This window comes from Oncorhynchus kisutch, linkage group LG10 (assembly GCF_002021735.2).
Source record: "Oncorhynchus kisutch isolate 150728-3 linkage group LG10, Okis_V2, whole genome shotgun sequence".
NCBI classification, from domain to species: domain Eukaryota; kingdom Metazoa; phylum Chordata; class Actinopteri; order Salmoniformes; family Salmonidae; genus Oncorhynchus; species Oncorhynchus kisutch.
Genome location: NC_034183.2, coordinates 15,824,723 through 15,843,610, shown reverse-complemented (window position 1 = coordinate 15,843,610; position 18,888 = coordinate 15,824,723). Strand labels below are relative to the sequence as shown.

The window sequence follows — 18,888 nt, the reverse complement described above, 5'->3', positions numbered from 1 at the left end:
TCCTCCTCTCCCCCTCTACCCAGCTTCTCCTCCTCTACCCCTCTACCCAGCTTCTTCTCCTCTCCCCAGCTCCCCCTCCTCTGCTCTCCTCCTCTCCCCTGCTCCCCTGCTCCCCATCCTCTCCCCCTCTCCCGGTGCTCCACCCCAGAGCAGTCATCGCTGTGCTCTGTGACTTACTGGGACAGCTCTCTGTCTGGTCCTCTGATCCTCTGTCCCCCATCACCTACTGAGCTCCAAACACAGGATCTACAGAGACATCACACTACCAGTCCAGAGGCATGGTTAGTTGTAGTGTTTCCACTCACTACCACTTCCAGGCAGTCCAGAGCAGAGGAATGGTTAGTTGTCGTGTTTCCACTCCCAGGCAGTCCAGTGTCAAGGCCAGGAGCTCACCAAAAAGACAGGCAAGGGGCTGGCTGTAACCTCAGTACGTATGAACCAGCTGTCGTTTCTACGGTGACTCTCCCCAATGTGTCCTTTCTGTGTCCTTTTGTACCCTCTTTTCCTCCCTGGTCAGCAACATCAACATAGGCCTGGCTTGGCAGGGACGCTGAGCCCAGAGGGGTCACAAGGAGAGTGTTGCTAGTGTAGCCTAGCACTATTCTCTCAGGTTGTAAATCTCCTTTGCTGTGTCATGTACATTTTTTTAGTGGTGCGCTCGCCTCCGCTTTAAACACAGATTGTCGTAAAAGCGGCCGGCCACCACATCCAGAAATGTTTGGGTCCATTTGGGACGTATGAAGGACACGCGGAGACCAGGCAGTGGTCAGCTGATGTGAAGGCCATACTCTCACACCCACTCTCTCCATGCAGGGTGTATTCCTCCGTACAGGGTGTATTCCTCCATACAGGTTGTATTCCTCCATACAGGGTGTATTCCTCCATACAGGGTGGTGTATTCCTCCATACAGGGTGTATTCCTCCATACAGGGTGTATTCCTCCGTACAGGGTGTATTCCTCCATACAGGGTGTATTCCTCTCCATACAGGGTGTATTCCTCTCCATACAGGGTGTATTCCTCCATACAGGGTGTATTCCTCCATACAGGGTGTATTCCTCTCCATACAGGGTGTATTCCTCCATACCATACAGGGTCTATTCCTCCATACCATACAGGGTGTATTCCTCCATACAGGGTGTATTCCTCCATACAGGGTGTATTCCTCCATACAGGGTGTATTCCTCTCCATACAGGGTGTATTCCTCTCCATACAGGGTGTATTCCTCTCCATACAGGGTGTATTCCTCCATACAGGGTGTATTCCTCCATACCATACAGGGTCTATTCCTCCATACAGGGTGTATTCCTCCATACAGGGTGTATTCCTCCATACAGGGTGTATTCCTCCATACAGGGTGTATTCCTCCGTACAGGGTGTATTCCTCTCCATACAGGGTGTATTCCTCCGTACAGGGTGCATTCCTCCGTACAGGGTGTATTCCTCCATACAGGGTGTATTCCTCTCCATACAGGGTGTATTCCTCCATACAGGGTGTATTCCTCCATACAGGGTGTATTCCTCCATACAGGGTCTATTCCTCCGTACAGGGTGTATTCCTCCGTACAGGGTGTATTCCTCCATACAGGGTGTATTCCTCCGTACAGGGTGTATTCCTCCATACAGGGTGTATTCCTCCATACAGGGTGTATTCCTCCATACAGGGTGTATAGCTCCGTACAGGGTGTATTCCTCTCCATACAGGGTGTATTCCTCCATACAGGGTGTATTCCTCCGTACAGGGTGTATTCCTCCGTACAGGGTGTATTCCTCCGTACAGGGTGTATTCCTCCATACAGGGTGTATTCCTCCGTACAGGGTGTATTCCTCCATACAGGGTGTATTCCTCCATACAGGGTGTATTCCTCCATACAGGGTGTATTCCTCCGTACAGGGTGTATAGCTCCGTACAGGGTGTATTCCTCCATACAGGGTGTATTCCTCCGTACAGGGTACATAGCTCCGTACAGGGTGTTTTCCTCCAAACAGGGTGTATTCCTCCATACAGGGTGTATTCCTCCATACAGGGTGTATAGCTCCGTACAGGGTGTATTCCTCTCCATACAGGGTGTATTCCTCCATACAGGGTGTATTCCTCCATACAGGGTGTATTCCTCCATACAGGGTGTATAGCTCCGTACAGGGTGTATTCCTCCATACAGGGTGTATTCCTCCATACAGGGTGTATTCCTCCATACAGGGTGTATAGCTCCGTACAGGGTGTATTCCTCTCCATACAGGGTGTATTCCTCTGTACAGGGTGTATTCCTCCATACAGGGTGTATTCCTCCATACAGGGGGTATTCCTCCATACAGGGTGTATAGCTCCGTACAGGGTGTATTCCTCTCCATACAGGGTGTATTCCTCTGTACAGGGTGTATTCCTCCATACAGGGTGTATTCCTCCGTACAGGGTGTAGTGAGCGATCCTGTATGGCCACAGGATGTTGACTGATAACTGTTCTCAGGGAAGAGCTTGAGCCTTCCTTCCTTCTCCTTCTGTCCATATTGGACACTGTCACAGACACTTGCCACTAAACTCCATTAGACAGATGGTTTAATATTTCTCTATTCTTCTCCCCAGACCATTCCAAGTTCATTGAGGTTTTTATGGTTAGTCCAATTTTCCACTGGCAGCCTACAAGGCTACCCCAGGGTGGTTCCTCCTGGAATCCTGTCAGGACGATGGGGCCTGGTGCCTCTTTAGCCTTTTTCTCTTTCATAAACCACATGCCTGTTCAACAAGTAGGAGCTCCCCAAGGGCATGGGAGTACAGTACAGAACTCCCAATCATAGAGTAGATGTACTGGAGCATCATGTCCAACACAGCATGAAACATCTGTCTTCTCAATACACAATCAACCAATGATGGTCAATGATGAAACTACTCATCAAACTACATCAAACCTTTCACTCACTGAGACGCAGAGGCTCAAACACAGAAATGGTGCATCAGAAATCTCACAGTTGTAGCATCGAACATCTCCTCCATGGAAGCAGTATTAAAGTTTCTCACTGCTTGCTAGTCCAAGCATCAAGCAACTCCCTCACTCACTCACGCAGCATAAAACACAACCTTTAAAACCCTAGGGTTGGGTCTTGCGTCTGTCGTAAAACAGTCAGATTCATGAGGACGTAAATCAGTTGTAGAGTTAGAGTTTGAAACGTGTATTAAAGTGTCACTCCACAATTATACAAATTAAATCACATTTATTTGTCACGTGCGCCGAATACAACAGGTGTAGACTTTACTGTGAAATGCTGAATACAACAGGTGTAGACTTTACAGTGAAATGCTGAATACAACAGGTGTAGACTTTACTGTGAAATGCTGAATACAACAGGTGTAGACTTTACTGTGAAATGCTGAATACAACAGGTGTAGACTTTACAGTGAAATGCTGAATACAACAGGTGTAGACTTTACAGTGAAATGCTGAATACAACAGGTGTAGACTTTACAGTGAAATGCTGAATACAACAGGTGTAGACTTTACAGTGAAATGCTGAATACAACAGGTGTAGACTTTACTGTGAAATGCTGAATACAACAGGTGTAGACTTTACTGTGAAATGCTGAATACAACAGGTGTAGACTTTACTGTGAAATGCTGAATACAACAGGTGTAGACTTTACAGTGAAATGCTGAATACAACAGGTGTAGACTTTACAGTGAAATGCTGAATACAACAGGTGTAGACTTTACAGTGAAATGCTGAATACAACAGGTGTAGACTTTACAGTGAAATGCTGAATACAACAGGTGTAGACTTTACTGTGAAATGCTGAATACAACAGGTGTAGACTTTACAGTGAAATGCTGAATACAACAGGTGTAGACTTTACAGTGAAATGCTGAATACAACAGGTGTAGACTTTACAGTAAAATGCTGAATACAACAGGTGTAGACTTTACTGTGAAATGCTGAATACAACAGGTGTAGACTTTACTGTGAAATGCTGAATACAACAGGTGTAGACTTTACTGTGAAATGCTTACTTAAGAGGCCTTTCCAACAAAGCAGAGTTAAAAATTAAGAAAATGTGCTAATAAAAATGCAATACAAAATACAGATTTTAGAAATCACATTGTGGAACAATCACATTTCATTTTGAGACACTTAAAGCAGTCAAAGTCAAAACATGATATAACGAAAGTTGTCCAGCAGTAGTAAATGTTGATATCATTATCTAATGGATAATGCAGATTCCCAGTTGATATCATTATCTAATGTATAATGCAGATTCCCAGTTGATATCATTATCTAATGTATAATGCAGATTCCCAGTTGATATCATTGTCTAATGGATAATGCAGATTCCCAGTTGATATCATTGTCTAGTGGATAATGCAGTTTCCCAGTTGATATCATTATCTAATGGATAATGCAGCTTCCCAGTTGATATCATTGTCTAGTGGATAATGCAGATTCCCAGTTGATATCATTGTCTAATGGATAATGTAGATTCCCAGTTTATATCAGTATCTAATGGATAATGCAGGTTCCCAGTTAATATTATTGTCTGGTGGATAATGCAGATTCCCAGTTCATATCAGTGTCTGGTGGATAATGTAGATTCCCAGTTGATATCGTTGTCTGGTGGATAATGTAGATTCCCAGTTTATATCATTGTCTAGTGGATAATGTAGATTCCCAGTTGATATCATTGTCTGGTGGATAATGTAGATTCCCAGTTGATATCATTGTCTGGTGGATAATGCAGTCCCAGTTACTATTATTGTCTGGTGGATAATGTAGATTCCCAGTTGGTATCATTGTCTAGTGGATAATGTAGATTCCCAGTTGATATCATTGTCTAATGTATAATGCAGATTCACAGTTGATATCATTGTCTGGTGGATAATGTAGATTCCCAGTTGATATCATTGTCTGGTGGATAATGTAGATTCCCAGTTGATATCATTGTCTGGTGGATAATGCAGATCCCCAGTTACTATTATTGTCTGGTGGATAATGTAGATTCCCAGTTGATATCATTGTCTAGTGGATAATGTAGATTCCCAGTTGATATCATTGTCTAATGTATAATGCAGATTCCCAGTTGATATCATTGTCTGGTGGATAATGCAGATTCCCAGTTGATATCATTGTCTGGTGGAGAATGTAGATTCCCAGTTGATATCATTGTCTGGTGGATAATGTAGATTCCCAGTTGATATCATTGTCTGGTGGATAATGCAGATTCCCAGTTGATATCATTGTCTGGTGGAGAATGTAGATTCCCAGTTGATATCATTGTCTGGTGGATAATGTAGATTCCCAGTTGATATCATTGTCTGGTGGATAATGTAGATTCCCAGTTGATATCATTGTCTGGTGGATAATGCAGATCCCCAGTTACTATTATTGTCTGGTGGATAATGTAGATTCCCAGTTGATATCATTGTCTGGTGGATAATGTAGATTCCCAGTTGATATCATTGTCTAGTGGATAAGGGCAGTTTACCACTAACAGTGCTCTCCATTGTGCTTAGAATCACTGCAGAATAATATTTTTATAGAAATGTTTTATTGAACCTTTATTTGACCTTTATTTAACAATGAGTGTACTTCTCTCCTACCATTACTAGGTTCAGCCCTCTTAAGGCATCCACATGCCTCACAGCCAAAACAGTTTGGAACAGATCTTGCAAGTATTATGATGACATTTTGTGACGTTTTTGTTCAATTTGGATTTACAACAAGTATTTTTGGGGCCGATCGGGCACACAACATTTTTTCTTGAGGCAAGCTGAAGTCAGTAGCTGAAGTCTACGCCCCCTCATTGGTGATTGGTCTACAGTAGAGATTCTTCATTGAAGTGCCTGTTGTCATTCAGGCTGTATCACATCCGGCCGTGATTGGGAGTCCCATAGGGCGGCACACAATTGGCCCAATGTCATCAGGAGGGGCTGTCATTGTAAATAAGAATTTGCTCTTAACTGACATGCCTAGTTAAATAAAGGTTCAATAAAAATACTACACCAAACATCCTAGTTAGAAGCAAAATTGTGCGACTAAGATCCCCTCGGCAAAAACGTCAAAATTAATGACAGATTTCTTGAGTTATACTATTTTGAGGATGTGTATACTGGCTACGGCATCTCATCTCATCTCATGGACAAACAGTACTACAGCCGCTTTTTTCTTTTAGGCAACTGAGGAGTCAATGTGTAAGACTGACCAAAAAGGCTAAATGTGATTATTATGTAACCACTCTTTATGATTGCAAGGGAAACTCAGCTAAAATCTGGAAAACTGTCTAATCTCTAAAGGGTTGCACTTCCTCCTCTCTGCCCCAAACAATTCATTCAGACTGGTAGTCAAGTTTGGGAACCACTGATCTAAGTGACAGAACTCAGGCCATCGTGGTTGAACTACATGTAGATGTTCGGCAGGGGTCGATTCAAGAACCTGGTCTTTTCACTATGTATATACATGCTTGGTCAATGATACTACAATGTATGCAATTGCTCCAACTGCTGACCTGGCTGTGACAAGGCTACAGTCCAACTTTACAGCAGTGCAGAAAGCCCTAATTAAACTAGTGCTTAATACAGGAAAAACAAAATACATGTTGTTTTCAAGTTCTCGTAAGATTGTCTCAGATGGATTAGGTCTTCAGACGTTGGCTGGTTCTATAATTCAACTAGTCTGTCATACAAATAACTTGGTATTTGGATTGACAATGATTTATAGTTTAAAAAACATACGAATGAGCGTGTTAAGAAACTAAGATTTAAAGTGGCCTTTTACAAAAACAGATATTTTCTCTCTAGTCAGCAGGAAGCAGATTGTGCTGTCAAACTTTCTATCAGTTCTTGCTTATGGTGATACTATTTATTAAAGTACAGCTGCCTCTTCTCTTAAACTCCTGGATGCCATTTGTCATCTTTTTATCACAGGAGACAGATTTATTACTCATCACTGTATTCTTTACCAAAAGGTTGGCTGAACCTCTTTGAAGTCATGTAGATCACATCATTACGCTCTTTTTGTTCACAAAGCCCTGTTCCACAAGCTTCCGACTTACTTAACTTCACTATTAAGATTTAAAAGTATGTTCACAGGATTGGTTAACTCTGGAGACTCCTTTGGGTTCTTCAGAGTTAGGTAAATTGGCCTTTAGTTTTTATGCCCCATAAAAAAAAAGCAGTACACATAGAGGTAGTGTCCCTGGGGCTGTTTAGAGAGATGCCTTAGTGTCCCTGGGGCAGTTTAGAGAGATGCCTTAGTGTCCCTGGGGCTGTTTAGAGAGATGCCTTAGTGTCCCTGGGGCTGTTTAGAGAGATGCCTTAGTGTCCCTGGGGCAGTTTAGAGAGATGCCTTAGTGTCCCTGGGGCTGTTTAGAGAGATGCCTTAGTGTCCCTGGGGCTGTTTAGAGAGATGCCTTAGTGTCCCTGGGGCAGTTTAGAGAGATGCCTTAGTGTCCCTGGGGCAGTTTAGAGAGATGCCTTAGTGTCCCTGGGGCTGTTTAGAGAGATGCCTTAGTGTCCCTGGGGCAGTTTAGAGAGATGCCTTAGTGTCCCTGGGGCTGTTTAGAGAGATGCCTTAGTGTCCCTGGGGCAGTTTAGAGAGATGCCTTAGTGTCCCTGGGGCAGTTTAGAGAGATGCCTTAGTGTCCCTGGGGCTGTTTAGAGAGATGCCTTAGTGTCCCTGGGGCTGTTTAGAGAGATGCCTTAGTGTCCCTGGGTTAGTTTGTAGAGATGCCTTAGTGTCCCTGGGGCTGTTTAGAGAGATGCCTTAGTGTCCCTGGGGCAGTTTAGAGAGATGCCTTAGTGTCCCTGGGGCTGTTTAGAGAGATGCCTTAGTGTCCCTGGGGCAGTTTAGAGAGATGCCTTAGTGTCCCTGGGGCAGTTTAGAGAGATGCCTTAGTGTCCCTGGGGCAGTTTAGAGAGATGCCTTAGTGTCCCTGGGGCAGTTTAGAGAGATGCCTTAGTGTCCCTGGGGCTGTTTAGAGAGATGCCTTAGTGTCCCTGGGGCAGTTTAGAGAGATGCCTTAGTGTCCCTGGGGCTGTTTAGAGAGATGCCTTAGTGTCCCTGGGGCAGTTTAGAGAGATGCCTTAGTGTCCCTGGGGCAGTTTAGAGAGATGCCTTAGTGTCCCTGGGGCTGTTTAGAGAGATGCCTTAGTGTCCCTGGGGCTGTTTAGAGAGATGCCTTAGTGTCCCTGGGGCAGTTTAGAGAGATGCCTTAGTGTCCCTGGGGCTGTTTAGAGAGATGCCTTAGTGTCCCTGGGGCTGTTTAGAGAGATGCCTTAGTGTCCCTGGGGCTGTTTAGAGAGATGCCTTAGTGTCCCTGGGGCTGTTTAGAGAGATGCCTTAGTGTCCCTGCGGCTGTTTAGAGAGATGCCTTAGTGTCCCTGGGGCAGTTTAGAGAGATGCCTTAGTGTCCCTGGGGCTGTTTAGAGAGATGCCTTAGTGTCCCTGGGGCTGTTTAGAGAGATGCCTTAGTGTCCCTGGGGCTGTTTAGAGAGATGCCTTAGTGTCCCTGGGGCTGTTTAGAGAGATGCCTTAGTGTCCCTGGGACTGTTTAGAGAGATGCCTTAGTGTCCCTGGGGCTGTTTAGAGAGATGCCTTAGTGTCCCTGGGGCTGTTTAGAGAGATGCCTTAGTGTCCCTGGGGCTGTTTAGCGAGATGCCTTAGTGTCCCTGGGGCTGTTTAGAGAGATGCCTTAGTGTCCCTGGGGCAGTTTAGAGAGATGCCTTAGTGTCCCTGGGGCTGTTTAGAGAGATGCCTTAGTGTCCCTGGGGCTGTTTAGAGAGATGCCTTAGTGTCCCTGGGGCTGTTTAGAGAGATGCCTTAGTGTCCCTGCGGCTGTTTAGAGAGATGCCTTAGTGTCCCTGGGACTGTTTAGAGAGATGCCTTAGTGTCCCTGGGGCTGTTTAGAGAGATGCCTTAGTGTCCCTGGGGCTGTTTAGAGAGATGCCTTAGTGTCCCTGGGACTGTTTAGAGAGATGCCTTAGTGTCCCTGGGCCTGTTTAGAGAGATGCCTTAGTGTCCCTGGGGCTGTTTAGAGAGATGCCTTAGTGTCCCTGCGGCTGTTTAGAGAGATGCCTTAGTGTCCCTGGGACTGTTTAGAGAGATGCCTTAGTGTCCCTGGGGCTGTTTAGAGAGATGCCTTAGTGTCCCTGGGGCTGTTTAGAGAGATGCCTTAGTGTCCCTGGGACTGTTTAGAGAGATGCCTTAGTGTCCCTGGGCCTGTTTAGAGAGATGCCTTAGTGTCCCTGGGGCTGTTTAGAGAGATGCCTTAGTGTCCCTGGGGCTGTTTTGAGAGATGCCTTAGTGTCCCTGGGGCTGTTTAGAGAGATGCCTTAGTGTCCCTGGGGCTGTTTAGAGAGATGCCTTAGTGTCCCTGGGACTGTTTAGAGAGATGCCTTAGTGTCCCTGGGGCTGTTTAGAGAGATGCCTTAGTGTCCCTGGGGCTGTTTAGAGAGATGCCTTAGTGTCCCTGGGGCTGTTTAGAGAGATGCCTTAGTGTCCCTGGGGCTGTTTAGAGAGATGCCTTAGTGTCCCTGGGGCAGTTTAGAGAGATGCCTTAGTGTCCCTGGGGCTGTTTAGAGAGATGCCTTAGTGTCCCTGGGGCTGTTTAGAGAGATGCCTTAGTGTCCCTGGGGCTGTTTAGAGAGATGCCTTAGTGTCCCTGGGGCTGCTTAGAGAGATGCCTTAGTGTCCCTGCGGCTGTTTAGAGAGATGCCTTAGTGTCCCTGGGGCAGTTTAGAGAGATGCCTTAGTGTCCCTGGGGCTGTTTAGAGAGATGCCTTAGTGTCCCTGGGGCTGTTTAGAGAGATGCCTTAGTGTCCCTGGGGCTGTTTAGAGAGATGCCTTAGTGTCCCTGGGGCTGTTTAGAGAGATGCCTTAGTGTCCCTGGGGCTGTTTAGAGAGATGCCTTAGCGTCCCTGGGGCTGTTTAGAGAGATGCCTTAGCGTCCCTGGGACTGTTTAGAGAGATGCCTTAGTGTCCCTGGGGCTGTTTAGAGAGATGCCTTAGTGTCCCTGGGGCTGTTTAGAGAGATGCCTTAGTGTCCCTGGGGCAGTTTAGAGAGATGCCTTAGTGTCCCTGGGGCAGTTTAGAGAGATGCCTTAGTGTCCCTGGGGCAGTTTAGAGAGATGCCTTAGTGTCCCTGGGGCTGTTTAGAGAGATGCCTTAGTGTCCCTGGGGCTGTTTAGAGAGATGCCTTAGTGTCCCTGGGGCAGTTTAGAGAGATGCCTTAGTGTCCCTGGGGCTGTTTAGAGAGATGCCTTAGTGTCCCTGGGGCAGTTTAGAGAGATGCCTTAGTGACCCTGGGGCAGTTTAGAGAGATGCCTTAGTGTCCCTGGGGCAGTTTAGAGAGATGCCTTAGTGTCCCTGGGGCTGTTTAGAGAGATGCCTTAGTGTCCCTGGGGCAGTTTAGAGAGATGCCTTAGTGTCCCTGGGGCAGTTTAGAGAGATGCCTTAGTGTCCCTGGGGCAGTTTAGAGAGACGCATTAGTGTCCCTGGGGCAGTTTAGAGAGATGCCTTAGTGTCCCTGGGGCAGTTTAGAGAGATGCCTTAGTGTCCCTGGGGCAGTTTAGCGAGTGTTCGTTGTGTGTGTGTGTGTGTGTGTGTCTGTGTGCACGTGTCTGTATGCGATTCTGTGTGTGTGTGTCTGTATGTGTGAGATGAAGGTGGCTGAGAGTGACCATAAGCTGGCAGGGCATAACTCTGTTGGTAACCAGTAAGGCTGGTGTTTGTGAGTCAGTCCCCATACAGTACATACAGCATCAGTGAGCAGGCAGGGCATTAGCAGCAGTCATGGCCGGGCTTATCTCCAGCAGCACAGACTAGCAGCCTTAGCCTTCAGACAACCACAGTTGTTTGGGGCTGTAAAATAAGCAATGATTTTGCATCTAGCAAGTTTCTAAATTGTTAAATATTTATTTGCTTAGCCAAATAACGTATAACTTTTCATATTTGAGATTTTTCATGTTTTTTTTCTGTAATTTGGCTGTATTGCAATATGCAGTGATTAATATTATTTTCCCTTCCCTCATGCTGGTAGCCTGGTACAGTAGGCCTGAACCAGACAGCAGAAAGTACATGTCGGTCTGATGATCATAAAATCTCCTGGATATCTGAAATACTTGATTAATATTGTTTACATGATATGGAACACACATTTGAGTAAGAAGAAAACACAACCATGAATTCTACAGAGTGATGTTACACGCCAAGTATGTTACGTAAAGAAACAGAAACATCCATGTAAAACATATATATATATACATCCCCTTTAAGGCCCAATAAACCCACTGGTTTGTCACTAGTAGCATTTGTTCTCCTTCCACCCTCTACCCTTTCTCTCTGAGGCCCAGAGCCCCTCTACCCTCTCTCTGAGGCCCAGAGCCCCTCTACCCTCTCTCTTTGAGGCCCAGAGCCCCTCTACTCTCTCTCTCTGAGGCCCAGAGGCCCTCTACCCTCTCTCTCTGAGGCCCAGAGCCCCTCTACCCTCTCTCTGAGGCCCAGAGCCCCTCTACCCTCTCTTTTTGAGGCCCAGAGCCCCTCTACTCTCTCTCTTTCTGTGGCCCAGAGCCCCCTTTTCTCTCTCTGAGGCCCACACCCTCTCTCCCACATGAAGGACTACTCAGGGGACACCTGGGTAACCCACTGTGACAGCACAGCATCCACGGCCCCTTTTGGAGCACAGTAGCCTTTTAAAGATTGAGCACTCCCTACTGACAATTGGACAGCACTGTCTCGGGGATGCATACTTCAAAAGGGGTGGTAGAAAAAAGCATTTGTATTATCAGTCTTGAACAGTTCCTCTCATTGGAGGAAATACTAAGTCATACCGGCATCATTTTTGTCTGTTGACTGTCCTCTGTCCGAACTTGTGCATGCATACATGGCCTATACAAGTAATGCTGAAGTGCTAACCACTGCAAGTGTACTGTAGAGAGAGAGAACACCAGGCTCCCAGAGAGAGAGAGAGGGAGAAGGGAAGTAACTGCACCAGACAGCCAGACAGACCTGCAAATCACAGCTGTAGTAATGTGGGCATGCAGTACAAGGTGCTCGAGGAGAGGAATTCAGCACTGTGGACAGCACCTAGCTACAGTACTCTCCCCTCCCCACTCGGCCTAGAATCACAGCACTGCACACTTGGAGGCTGTCCTTGAGGACTTGTGGTCTGATGCTGTGACCATCTTCTTACCAAGGTGCAGGAGGGACCGGAGGTAGGAGGGAGGGACGCCAGGGAGGTCTTGCCTGGACGATTGTGCCTGATTTCTTTAACTAGAGATCATCAAGTCAAAATAGAGCAACAAGGTCATAGTACACAAGCTTCTATGACGTTCTGTTGTCATCGCTGTAATTCTACAATTATTTAACGTCCCTAACCTCTCTACCTCTTCTCAGGTAGCCGGGAAGCTGCGTTCACGTACGCCATCACGGCCGCCGGCGTAGCCCATGCCATCACGGCGGCGTGTAGCCAGGGAAACCTGAGCCAGTGTGGCTGTGACCGGGAGAAGCAGGGTTACTATAACCAGGAAGAGGGCTGGAAGTGGGGAGGCTGCTCGGCAGACATCAAGTACGGCGTGGAGTTCTCCAGGAGGTTCGTGGACGCCCGCGAGATCAAGAAGACCACGCGCCGGCTGATGAACCTCCACAACAATGAGGCAGGGAGAAAGGTAAACAACCACATAGAAGAAATACATCTTTATCTTTTTAGATCAATGTGTGTGTGTGTGTGTGTGTGTGTGTGTGTGTGTGTGTGTGTGTGTGTGTGTGTGTGTGTGTGTGTGTGTGTGTGTGTGTGTGTGTGTGTGTGTGTGTGTGTGTATTTGTGGTTTGTGTGTGTGCACGCGCATCCATGTGTAAACACCCCAGCCCAGATAAAGAATGGAACCTACAGAGTGGTGGCGTCAACCCCTAAACGTGCTGATTGACAGTTAGCCTCTCAGCAGCCTGTTTTGCTTTAGCTCAATTACAGTTTTTTTTCCTACTATAATGTGGGGTGTTTTTCTCTTGGAGATCTGGCACACTTCTCCTGTGGCGGTGGTGGTGGTGGTGGTGGTGGTGGTGGTGGTGGTGTGGTCCTGGACTATGTTTGTTTGTTATTAGTCATCCCAGAACAAAGAACAACATGAATCATAACAGAGAGACAGAGAGAGCAAGAAAGTGAGAGAACGAGAGAGAGAGCAAGAGAGAGTAAGAGAGAGCATGCCTGCCTGGGCTTCTCTGGCGTTCTGGTGATAAATGGATCTAATGAATAAGCAGAGCGGATCGAGGACGGTAGCCGGCTGCCAGATGGAGTTCTGCCATGGCCCTCCATCCAGCCCTTTCATGGAATTATGAAGTGTAAAGTCAGGAACAGGATATTATTGCAGGTCTCTCAGCCGTACCAAAAACACAGCACTGCCATTTCACTGCGCCCATTCAGTTTCTGAAAGCACAGCGACAATGCCGGAGTTAACGCAGGCAGACTGATATGAGGGGATCGTAGTCAGATGACCTGTCTGAGTCTGAGTTAAGCCTGGCAGAGGTTTGGTACAGAGGATGGGATTCAATCAAACACACGCTGTGGAAACGGGGCGTTGTGGGGGATCAGTACATTTTTAAGTGCAATCTGTTGATTAACGAGACAATGGGGAAACTCAGCTAAACACATTTTTTTGTTTGAAAGGATGCATTTTCACAGCACAGGAATAACGCGATTTTCTTCACAGTGTTTGTGGTTTGATTGATGCTGGCCCGAGACTACTACTCTACCACTACAAAGATCCCTCTGTATCTAGAACATTCCGACACAAACACTGTAGGCTCCAGTTATGTGAATCCCAAATAAATACAGACAAACCCATGGAATGATTTAGTCTCTCTGTATACTGGGAACCAGTGAGTTTGACAATTCTGGTCATATCTGACTAATTGGTAGCAGACAAGGTTTTGATGGACACAGTGTAAAGTAAATGTTTTCAACCATTCAGTAATTCTGTTTCACACAGACATTCATTGTGGTTTATACCACCATATATTTTGGGAAATCCTCGTTCTGAATCATCATCTGTAACGAGATTGTCGGTTGACCCTCAAGTATTCTATGTACCTTCTCCCCACACTTTCAATTGAATATCTGCTAATGAGGGATTTCAAAACTCATACAGTGTCAATGTAAGAATCAGGCAGCATTTATTGATCCATAGCTCTGTGTACATTGTGTACATTGTGTACATTGTGGAAGTGTCTGACAGAAACGATGTCTACTGCTGGCAAGGCGTCATGCCAGGAAAAAAACTGCTCTGGAAAAATGCCCTGCCAACAAAACTGAACAGCTTATATAACGAATACATACTTGGTTCTTACAAGTAGAAGCACCCAGTTAGGTTGGAAGAGTCATGTTAGGACTACTATATGTATCCCATGTCCTATACAAGCGCCACTGTCTCTTTATTCTCAATGACTTCATCCACTCTATTCTCCACAGAATACAACACGTACTGTAGTCACAGAATACAACATGTACTGTAGTCACAGAATACAACACGTACTGTAGTCACAGAATACAACACATACTGTAGTCACAGAATACAACATGTACTGTAGTCACAGAATAAAACACGTACTGTAGTCACAGAATACAACACGTACTGTAGCCACAGAATAAAACACGTACTGTAGTCACAGAATACAACATGTACTGTAGTCACAGAATACAACATGTACTGTAGTCACAGAATACAACATGTACTGTAGTCACAGAATACAACATGTACTGTAGTCACAGAATACAACACGTACTGTAGCCACAGAATAAAACACGTACTGTAGTCACAGAATACAACATGTACTGTAGTCACAGAATACAACATGTACTGTAGTCACAGAATACAACACGTACTGTAGTGACAGAATACAACACGTACTGTAGTCACAGAATACAACATGTACTGTAGTGACAGAATACAACACGTACTGTAGTGACAGAATACAACACGTACTGTAGTGACAGAATACAACACGTACTGTAGTCACAGAATACAACATGTACTGTAGTGACAGAATGCAGATTTACAGTAGGTAAGTAGAGGCCTGTTGTAGAACAAGGATTGACTTGGTCCTGACACTAAACTGCTGAGGACACCACACAATATTTCCCAGGTGCCCTAGGATTAGGCATTTAGAGGAGTTCTCTACTACACTGTGTGCCACATGTCAGAGATGAACTTGGTAATGAATGGGTACCAGTGCATTTTGAAACGATTCCGTTTCTAAGATATATGACTGCTATCTGAACATGTAAGAGTGTTTTGATTTAAGATAAGAGGCCTTGAAGTGTTGATTTGCGTGATCTGTTATATTGTGAAATCTAGTATTTAATACTTATTTCATTCAAACGTCATGTTTCTTTAGTTAATTAACCAAACCATGATCCCAGCATTCACACTGATCCAGATGCAAACAGTTAATAAACATCTGTCGAGTATGTCGTATCTGCAACGCATTAAATAGCTGAATGATCCACATTTAACTCAAGCGTAATGGTGTATGGTTATATGAGATTTATATTTATTTTCCCTTGCTATTGATGTAGTCTTCAGGAAGGTAGGGATAATTATAAGGTTGAATATTACCAGTAAGTGCATTTTCCCTTGTTTTTGACATATAGCTGGCATCAGTGTCCCTCTTAGAATGTCAGATATGCCTGGTTTGGTCTACTTCATAGGGAACAGTCACTCTACGCCAGATTGTGAATGTTTGACCCTCAGATGTAAATGGATGTGGCACAACGCACAAAACAAACAACCAGTGTGAATTCAGATCAAACACAACTCTCTATTCTATAACACAATGTACTCAAATACTTTAAAATCAAAACAACTGTCTTTGGAATGGCACGCATCTGTCATTGTGAACATCCGTTTCCACTTACAGGGACTCCTCCAGACAAAGAGGGCATTCACCAACCGTCTGCTGAAAACTCTTTGTTATTCATTAATAAACACAATATTGAACTCAAATAAATACGTCCTCTTCACTCAGAATGTTTCTTGGTCTCTCGCTAAAGAATTTACACTGAGTGAACAAAACATTAGGAACACCTGCTCTTTCCATGAAATAGTCTGACCAGGTGAATCCAGGTGAAAGCTATGATCCCTTATTGATGTCACTGTTAAATTAACTTCAATCAAACCAAATCAAAATGTTATTGGCCACACATATTTAGCAGATGTTATTGCGGTTGTAGCGAAATGCTTGTGTTCCCAGTTCCAACAGTGCAGTAGTATCTAACAGTGCAGTAGTGTCTAACAATTCACAACAATACACACAAATCTAAAAGTAAAATAATGGAATAAAGAAATATATAAATATTAGTAGCATTGACTAAAATACAGTAGAATAGAACACAGTATATACATATGAGATGAGAAAAACAGTATGTAAACATTATTTAAACATTATTGGAGTGACTAGTGTTCCATTATTAAAGTGGCCAATGATTCCAAGTCTATGTATAAAGGGCAGCAGCCTCTAAGGTGCAGGGTTGCGTAACCGGGTGGAAGCCGGCTAGTGATGGCTATTTAACAGACTGATGTCCTTTGAGATAGATCAGTGTAGTTGAATGAGAGGAGACAAGTTAAAGAAGGATTTTTAAGCTTTGAGACCATTGAGACATGGATTGTGTATGTGTGCCATTCAGAGGGTGAATGGGCAAGACAAAAGATTTAGTGCCTTGGAAGCGGGTATGGTAGTAGGTGCCAGGCGCACCGGTTTCAGTGTGTCAAGAACTGCAATGCTGCCTGGTTTTTCAGCGCAACAGTTTCCCGTGTGTATCAAGAATGGTCCACCACCCAAAGGAAATTCAGCCAACTTGATACTACTGTGGGAAGAATTGGAGTCAACATGGGCCAGCATCCCTGTGGAACACTTTCGACACCTTGCTTATAGAGTCCATGCCCCGACAAAAGAGGGTGCAACTCAATATTAGGAAGGTGTTCCTAATGTTCCTAATGTATATGTAACACAGAACCCAAACCGGCTGCGCGTGTGCGCCATCATGCGCTATCGTACATACATTTATTTTGTCCCCCTACACCAAACGTGATCACGACACGCAGGTTAAAATATCAAAACAAACTCTGAACCAATGACATTAATTTGGGGACAGGTTGAAAAGCATTAAACATGTATGGCAATTTAGCTAGTTAGCTTGCACTTGCTAACTAATTTGTCCTGGGATATGAACATTGAGTTGTTATTTTACTCGAAATGCACAATGTCCTCTACTCCGACAATTAATCCACACATAAAACGGCCAACCGAATCGTTTCTAGTCATCTCTCCTCCTTCCAGGCTTTTTCATCTTTGTACTTATATGGTGATCACATTTACACTTTCATAGTATTACCACGACAACCGGCAAAACAGTTCGTCTTTCAATCACCCACGTGGGTATAACCAATTGAGGAGATGGCACGTGGGTACCTGCTTCTATAAACCAATGAGGAGATGGGAGAGGCAGGACTTTCAGCGCGATCTGCGTCAGAAATAGAAAGGAGTTCTATTTTAGCCCTCGGCATCGCAGACGCTCGTTGGCGCCCGCGAGCAGTGTGGGTGCAATAATTGAATAACATGGATTTCTACATTTATTTTGCGATGCTCGCGCACGCAAAGTGTCCGGTCTGGTCAGCATGTAACACTGAAGAGAAAACAAAGCATTGGTGTGAACTGTGAAGCTGACGTTATATCAGAGAAATACCATCCATAGAGCAATGCCATCCAAATGTCTATTCAATCAATGAAATCGTCAGCAATTTCAACAAAAATAAATAAATATATTTCTATTTGACACGTTTTAAAAACAACAGCTGTACACTGACAGTGAAGTACTATATATATATATTTATAAACTGGGTGGTTCCAGCCCTGAATGCTGATTGGCTGACAGCCGTGGTATATAAGACCGTATACCATGGGTATGACAAAACATTTATTTTTACAGCTCTAATTACTTTAGTAACCAGTTTAGAATAGCAATAAGGCACCTCGGGGGGTTGTGGTATATGGCCAATATACCACGGCAAATGGCTGTATCCAGGCACTCCACGATGCGTAAGAACAGCCCTCAGGCCTTGTTGCTTAAATATATATATACACAGTTGAAGTCGGAAGTTTACATACACCTTAGGTAAATACATTTAAACTCAGTTTTTCACAATTCCTGACATTTAATCTTAGTAAACATTCCCTGTCTTAGGTCAGTTAGGATCACCACAGTATTTTAAGAATGCGAAATGTCAGAATAAAAGAAGAGAGAATAATTTATTTCAGCTTTTATTTCTTTCATCACAGTCCCAGTGGGTCAGAAGTTTACATACACTCAATTAGTATTTGGTAGCATTGCCTTTAAATTGTTTATCATGGGTCAAACATTTTGCGTAGCCTTCCACAAGCTTCACACAATAAGTTGGGGGAATTTTGGCCCATTCCTCCTGACAGAGCTTGTGTAACTGAGTCAGGTTTGTAGGCCTCCTTGCTTGCACATGCTTTTTCAGTTCTGCCCACAAATTTGCTATAGGATTGAAGTCATGGCTTTGTGATGGCCACTCCAATACCTTGACTTTGTTGTCCTTAAGCCATTTTGCCACAACTTTGGAAGTATGCTTGGGGATATTGTCCATTTGGTAGACCCATTTGCAACCAAGCTTTAACTTCCTGACTGATGACTTGAGATGTTGCTTCAATATATCCACATAATTTTCTTCCCTCATGCTGCCATCTATTTTGTGAAGTGCACCAGTCCCTCCTGCAGCAAAGCACCCCCACAACATGATGCTGCCACCCCCGTTCTTCACGGTTGGGATGGTGTTCTTTCGCTTGCAAACCTCCCCCTTTTCCCTCCAAACATAACGATGGGCATTATGGCCAAAC

At 44.7% G+C, this 18,888-nt stretch overlaps 1 protein-coding gene across 2 annotated transcripts in view; it reads left to right on the top strand.

Annotated features, from left to right (window-relative positions):
• The window catches only part of LOC109897464 (protein Wnt-7b), a 53,277-nt gene that overhangs the window by 28,507 nt on the left and 5,882 nt on the right, over nt 1-18,888 (top strand). For both annotated transcript variants that reach the window (XM_031833217.1, XM_031833216.1), the window contains exon 3: nt 12,376-12,647. In XM_031833217.1, coding sequence (XP_031689077.1) covers nt 12,376-12,647 — 272 coding nt within the window. The remainder of the gene's footprint in view (nt 1-12,375; nt 12,648-18,888) is intronic.